The sequence below is a fragment of the Hippocampus comes genome, unplaced genomic scaffold (assembly GCF_001891065.2).
Source record: "Hippocampus comes isolate QL1 unplaced genomic scaffold, H_comes_QL1_v1.1 scaffold95, whole genome shotgun sequence".
Taxonomy (NCBI): Eukaryota; Metazoa; Chordata; class Actinopteri; order Syngnathiformes; family Syngnathidae; genus Hippocampus; species Hippocampus comes.
Window position 1 is genome coordinate 222,266 of NW_017805778.1, and position 7,745 is coordinate 230,010.

The 7,745-nt window shown below is 51.0% G+C and overlaps 1 protein-coding gene across 2 annotated transcripts in view; it reads left to right on the forward strand.

The window, feature by feature from the left end:
- Positions 1–419: 419 nt before the first annotated feature.
- irs2b (insulin receptor substrate 2b) overlaps positions 420–7,745 on the forward strand; it is a 14,476-nt gene continuing 7,150 nt past the window's right edge. For both annotated transcript variants that reach the window (XR_002169997.1, XM_019884710.1), the window contains exon 1: positions 420–3,833. Coding sequence is in view for 1 of the 2 variants with exons in the window: in XM_019884710.1 (XP_019740269.1) it covers positions 656–3,833 (3,178 nt within the window). In the remaining variant the exon portion in view is untranslated. The remainder of the gene's footprint in view (positions 3,834–7,745) is intronic.

Genomic DNA, 7,745 nt, shown 5'->3' on the forward strand with positions numbered 1-7,745 from the left:
ATTTTAGTTCGCCTGCCTAGCCGTGACACGCAAAATATTAGATGATCGAAAGATTGATTGCTAGACTGATTGATCGAAAGGGCGGTGGGTATTTCGCCACATAGATAGACAGACAGACTGACTGAGAGGGCTGCTTTTAAAAGTAAAAGCGTGATGCTGATTTGAGGTGATTAAAGTGCTCTAATGACGCAAAATGGAGGCTGTATCGAAGGAGCCAAAATGCTTGCTCTGCTATAAATAAATAAACGGATCCCTGACGAGGCTCAAACAGGTCGGAAGGGGGCAGAGTGACGGTAGTAGGAGGCTTTCCTCGCCCCTTTGCATTCACGCTCAATCCACCAATGAGCACAATGAGCTGAGCGGGCACCGCCCACTGGCCGTGTGCGTAACCCCCCACCCCCCTCCAGTTTCCCTCCTCCTCCGCCTCCTTTGAGTGTGTAAATGGTCACATGTTTCCCCTCCCCAGTCCGGACACCAGCACTAGCAGAAGCAGCAGCAGCCGACATGTGTTATTTATCGCTCAGCCGTGGGGGAAGCAAGAGGACGATTGAAGCGTAAAAACAACAACAATCACAACAACAACAAAAAAAGGAACTCGAGCGTCGTCTGTCCTCCAATTTCTTCTTCCTCCTCGTAAGTGTTTTTGAAGAGTAGAATGGCGAGTCCGCCGAGCGACGCCGGACCTCCACTACCGGCCGCCGGCGTGAAGAAGTGCGGCTACCTGAGGAAGCACAAACACGGACACAAGCGATTCTTCGTGCTCAGGGAGCCCGGCGAGGGCTGCCCTGCCCGGCTGGAGTACTACGAGAGCGAGAAGAAATGGAGGAACAAGTCTACCGCCAAGCGGGTCATCCCGCTGGACTGCTGCCTGAACGTCAGCAAGCGAGCGGACGCCAAACACAAATATCTCATCGCGCTGTACACCAAGGACGAGTACTTTGCCGTGGCCGCTGACAGCGAGGGCGAGCAGGAGGGGTGGTACCGGGTGCTGACGGATTTAATCGCGGAGGGGAGAGTGTTCGACGGGTCGGCTTCCAACTCTGCGTCCTCGCTGGTGGGCTTCGACGAGGCGAGCTACGGCGTGATCACGCCGGTCAGCGCCGCCTACAAGGAGGTATGGCAGGTCAATATGAAGTCCAAAGGCTTGGGGCAGAGCAGGAATTTAACCGGCGTCTACAGACTCTGCTTATCCAGTCGGACTATCAGTTTTGTGAAACTCAACACGGAGGTGGCCTCGGTCATTTTGCAGCTGATGAACATCCGGAGGTGCGGCCACTCTGACAGCTTCTTCTTCATCGAGGTGGGTCGTTCTGCAGCCACCGGACCCGGTGAGCTTTGGATGCAAGCCGATGATTCTGTCGTGGCGCAGAACATCCACGAAACCATCCTGGAAGCGATGAAAGCGATGAAGGAGCTCTCTGAATTCCGCCCCCGCAGCAAAAGCCAATCGTCGGGCACCAACCCCATCTCTGTGCCCACTAGGCGGCACCTGAACCACCTTCCCCCCAGCCAGACCGGCCTTCTCCGGAGGTCACGCACTGACAGCATGGCTACAAACTCACCTGTGGGTAAATTCTCCTCCTGTCGGATACGCACGGCCAGCGAGGGAGACGGCACCATGACACGCCCTATGTCGGTGAATGGGAGCCCCCTCAGCCCGGGGGTCCACCGCACCCTCCTGAGCAGGTCTCACACCATCACGGCACGCCCCTGTCGGACGTTCGAATCCTCCTCCCTGCAACACAGTAAGTCCATGTCTATGCCTCTGTCTCATTCCCCGCCCATGGCCGCCCCCAGTCTTGCGAGTCTGTCCTCGTGTCCAGATAGCAGCGCTCCTCGTCCCTCCAGCTGTAGTGCCTCCTTTTCGGGCTCCCCGAGTGACGCTGGTTTCATATCATGTGAGGAGTACGGCACGAGCCCCGCGGATTCCCGCGACCTCCGGCTGCCTCTGACGTACGGTAGCAACACCCCGGAGTCACTCAGAGCAGATACCCCCCCGTCCCGCGACGGCAGCAGGCTCGATGGCTATATGGTGATGGAACAACAGAACCAGAACGGCTATCGGTGGTTCCCAGAGTTGGACAAGGCTTATCGAAAGCGCACATACTCTCTGACCACCCCCCGCCAGCAGAGGTGTCTCCCTCAGGTGTCTTCGGCCTCCCTCGACGAGTACACGTTAATGAGGGCCACTTACACCAGTGGAAGCCAGTCTTCTCGCAGATGTCTCACAGCCTCTCCGAAAGGAACCTTTCAAGATGAGTACAGGGAGGTCCGACTGGGATCAAACTGTCTCCAGGGCGACAGTGGTTACATGCCTATGATGCCAGGCGTGGCACCCCATACGTCAGGAGCTAAGAATGACCCCTACATGCCTATGAGCCCCATGTGTGTCTCTGCTCCGAAACAGATCATCAACCCCCGATCGCACCCCTCCTCTGCGGCAGGGCTGGCCCCGCACACGGAGTCCCCGGGCAGTATTTCCCTTGAAGACAACGGCTACATGCGCATGTGGTGCGGAATCAAAATGTCAATGGAGAGCACTGACGGAAAGCTCACCAATGGAGAGTACCTGAACATGTCTCCTGGAGACCATATCCTGAGTTCTTCCGGAGGAGAGAAACAACACAGACAGCCTTATTCTCTGCCACATTCAATTAAGGGCCAGTCGCAGCGCAGCGGGTCCACTGACACAGACCAATATGTGGTTATGTGTTTACAGAGGCAGCGTATCGAAGAGGAGTCTAACTACTGTCCCGTGTCTTTGGGAGACTCTGTGACACCGGGCGCAACTTCATCTACCCCCCCTCCTCTCAGGGGGGCTCGGAGTGACGGTGGTCTGGTGCACAGGAGTAGGGCATGCCGACCCACCCGCCTGGCTCTAGATTCTCTCAGAACCTTACCATGTATGAGCGAACACCCGCTCCCCTCCGAGCCGCGCAGCCCGGGGGAGTATATTAACATCGACTTCAGCGGCGCTTCCAGTGACGCGGTGGCATCCGTTGAAGGCTCAAAATGCCCAGACGAGGTATCTTCACCGCTCTCGGACTATGTTAATGTGGACCTTGCCTCGCCGAAGAGTGTGGTTTCTCCCCCTGGGGGAATTTTGCACCAGGAGGAGGAGAGCAAAGTCGTAGAGGGTCCGGCAGAGGTGAGAGGGGTGGTGGTGGATGAATATCCTCTCCAGCATCATGTGAGTCTGGCGTGTCAGCCAGCGGCAGTCAAGGATGACTACACCGAGATGACGTTTTGTCCGCTCTGTGCCACCGATGATGCCCCCCTGCCTACCAGCCCCAGCGCCTGCGTCCATAGACTGAGTCTTGAGAGCAGCCTTGTCGCGGACGGAGTACCGGCGGCGCCAGTGGATTCTTTTCTTCTCGGGGGACCGTCGCTGAATGTGCCCCTTGCAGATCCTCATAGGGGGGCCAAAGTCATTCGTGCCGACCCTCAGGGACGCCGGCGACACAGCTCCGAGACCTTCTCTTCTACCACTACTGTCACGCCCGTGTGCCCATCCTTTGCCCACGACACCAAACGCCACAGTTCGGCTTCGGTGGAGAACGTGTCGCATGGCGTGCGGGGCTCGGAGGGACCCGATGAGGACTATAGCAGCAGCACCCCGATGAGCAGGGAGACGTCTGCGGGCTATCAGAACGGACTCAACTACATTGCCTTGAACTTGATGGAGGGGGCTCTCGGTGGATGCCGGTTAGGGGGCTGCGATGGACTGCTGAGATTCAAAACTGCCTGCGGATGCAAGGGTGGTATGAATGGCTTCAACTCCAGCCCCTATGCCAGCCTTGGATTCAAGGAGACGACTGCCGCTGCTGTGAAAGGTGAGTGCCATGATGTACACGCGTTCATTCAGGAAGCTTTCATTCATGAAGGGAGTAGTATCATTACTGGAGCAGGATCCGGCGTAGTGCTTCTGTGTACTCTGCAGATTGACTCGTGGTTGCTAGGCAGCGCTGAGGCTCATTTTCATTCCCAAGTTTATGAAAAATTGTGAGAGCGCAGTGTTTCCGCCTGCAGCCGGGCTTGTAGTTACCGGATTCAGCGCACTGACTGTAAGCTGAAAGTTGGTAATCGGCATGTATTTTGGGGGGCGCCGAATCAAGAAGAATGTTGCATAGTTTTCGGCTTGTTGCTCAACAACATAGCAACCTACGTTGTAATGTAACAAAACGAGGGCGAAACCACGTTAGACAGCGTATCCTATCAACTTTGGTCACGCGCAGGCCTCACTTTGTGCAGTTTTGTGTGTCACGGCGACCGAGGGGAGTTGTTCCAAATATCGCTGTGAGGTGCAGGCGGTGATGTTTAGATTGGATTAGTCACCCCCTCGTCGCCCTCTCGTCACACCCATGACACGACGAGGAATTTCACAGGAGCATGATGTGAAGGAGAGCTGTTTGCTCAGCCTTTCATCTGCTTTGGGCTTCATGGATACCAGGTTGCAACGATACGACACAAAACTCAATCTAGAATGCCCCTTACTCTTCCTGACGCCATTAAAATGATCATTCATGGTTTCTATATTCCTATACTTGCTGTCATTTGAGCTCAGGAGACGTTGCATTCGACCATCTAGTGTACTACTGACGCATGTGTTTACTACACTGGCTGAATTAAAGTAGCAACACCAGCAAAGAAACGGTGTTTTAATACCTCACTGTTGAGCAGGTTGATTCGTCTTCCGTTTGGTTCTATTGTGTTTATACGGCCGAATACTACACTGTTGATGGGTTGTCTTTCCGGGAATGAACAGTTGCCATCAAAATATCACCTTTCACCTCGTTCTGCGTGCTGTTGCATCACTGGCTTTTCATGTAACACTCTTCAAGGCAGGGATTATTTACACGGATAGGTGACCAAACAGCGGCATTTCAGAAGTCGCTGTTACCTGAAAAGACACTCCGGGGCGGAATGGTTGTGAAGTCTTGTGAATTGCTGTTTGTGCTTTCACAACAGAACTTGGCTCTTTGCTAGTAGGGCGGGATGATTTATCGTGTCGGGATCATAATGGCGATCAAAGACGACGCGTTTTTGTGATCGTTGTAGTTTAGTTTTGTTGTTGACGACATCCCCTGACCTTAACCCGCAGGGGGGCAAGGTAAAACTTAAAAACAACTTCTGGGGGGGAAATGAGAAACCTTGAGAAGGGGCCGCAGATGGGAGAAATCCCCCTTCCAGGATGACCATGCTGCAATGGATGCCGAGTGGGCAACCTTTGACACAATATTGTTTCATACAATGTTAGTTAGAATAAGCTAAAATTTGAACAAGTACCACGATCACTAAAGGCAAACAAGGCGTAGCTTAAGCATGCGAGCAACAAGAGGAAACACGCGAAGATGGAGACGTTCATGTGAAAACTAATGTGAAACGCCGAGTCATGAAAGACCAAAATCGGTACTTACCAAAGTCAGACTTGAACCGCGTTAGGGTGGGGAGCAACCTGCTTTGAACAGCAAAGCATTACAATGAATAATTATCGAGGAGTAAAATAAGACAACGGCTACATAGTTAGCACACGCTCGATAACCGGAAATGAATCGGTTGTGGCTGATGTCAAGTCAAAAGTACAACACATGTTTATGGTATCAGCTGTGTTGTTTGCATTATTTTGCACCTCAGAGTACTGAATTTTGTCATCTTCGCACTAATAGGGCTCCAAATCAATATTTTTAATGGATTTAGCTTTGCTAAGACATTGTTTCCCTAAACGATTTAGTTACATAAAAGAGGAAACGTACATGTTCACATGAAAATGCGGAATTTGAATTCTCGTGATATGAATTTCAGGGCAGATCACGAAGTTCTTGGTCTTTTGTTTTTGAAGCACGAGAGTCTCTAAAAGCCATATGGAAAAAGAAAAACATTTGCATGTACAGAGAACATGTCAATGAGTACAACATGTAGACCATTTTTGGTTAGAAAAATGCATGCATACACATACCGAATTGCATATTTATACAGGTATGACGGCAAGCAGTCGATCTCGCTTTATCGAATCGCGTTCAACTTTCGAAAGCGCTGTCGACCTCACACAGCCTTGAATGCACCTCTCGAATCAGCGCGTGACGAGAGTCATCGCTTCTCTTGTTTTGACGTCATGTTCTGCCATGTTTGTGAATGTCACTCAACATAGTGAGCATTGCAGTGAGGCTTGATTTGAGGAGAATTCTGAATTTGAATCCGATTTGTAACGTCTGTCAGAAAAATCGCAAGCCAATCCTCTCCTGAATTTGTTTCGGCCCGATTCGCTGGTCTCTCTTTTGGTCTGTGTGCCAGCTCTGACGCTTCTCGCGGCACTGTGCAAGTCATCGGGTTCCCCGGGAAAACAAGTGAGTCAGTTGTTTATCAATTGTCAGGTACCGGGTTTCAGGCCTGGAATGCGGGGCAGTGTGCAAAGGTTGCTGGGAGAGGTGAATGCTCACTTGTTTTTCTAACCTGGCAGGCTGATGAACTGAAGGGGGATGGGGATTTTTTTTTCTTTAATTACCGGGAACAACTGCACAAACATGCTATGGCTGTTACTGGTTGTATGAACATTTGTGATTTGACCTTGAAAGTTTGCTGGCGGCTTATGAATAAAGCCAAGAGGTAGAAGCCATTGCTGTTTTTTTTTTTTTGTTTTTATTATTTTTTTTATGAAAATGTTTTATTCTAGTTGCCCCCTCCCACCCCCACGTGTGAGCTACCTTTTTGAGAACTTGAAGGAAGTTTATAAAGAGAGATATTTTTAGCATTTTGAACTCATCTCTATAATGAAGAACAGACAGTCCCTTGGTTTGACCGATTGGAAAAGTAACAATAGTTTAAAAAAAAAAAAACAAAAAAAAAGTTTTTACTGTTGTAATTTTTGAAAATATAAATTTTAGTTGACAGAAACTAATTGGGGAATCACCACCCACCGGTTTGGCATGCATCTACCAGGCAATCTTTTTCGATTATGGCATCTGTACCATCAACTTTTCCAGATCTTAACGAAAAAAAAAAACAAGTTTTACTTGGTCATTGTCATGTAAATGTGCCCTTCAAGATCACCCGCCGCTTACTTCCACGACTCCCATTTCTTCTGCGGCGACGCCTTCCAAATGAATAAACATGCACGATCAAAGGAGAGATGAGGCGTCGCCTTCCGCAAGCTTTGCCGCATTTTCTTGTTATCACCGACTGAGCCCATAGTTGACATTCCCTTCAGTGCTGCAGTTTGAAACAATAGGAACTCAAATTCTGTGTCCTCATTTGGCATTTGCAGTCACCCTGTGGAGTGGGGGAAGGAGGGGGAAGTAGTGTGGGGTCCAAGTGAGGGCGGAGGGGGGGGGGGCAGTTGCCGTTCTAAAATTCAACACACATGTGAATGAATATGAGAACGAAGAGGGGGGGGTGCATTCTATGTCTCTATATATGGACTTTCTCGTTTGTGTATGCAGCGGATCACTTTTATTGGTTAGTTGTTTGCGGCAGCGGGCTCCACTGTTTCGCCTTCAAGGGCACGCCTCCTGACCCCGCCGCAATGTCAGTCCGGTGACCTTTAAACGACGGCGAAATGCAACATGCCGCACCGTGGAAGCGCGTGGATTACTTTGACCATACTTCTTCTGAGCCCAACCTTTCATCTCATTGCCCCCGCCACCCCCCCCCCACCCTCTGTTGTAACAGCCGTCTTGCATGGTTGCGTTTAGGGGAGAATCTGACTCACTCCCTCCATGCCTTGCCGAATTTAGCAGCCCAACGCACAC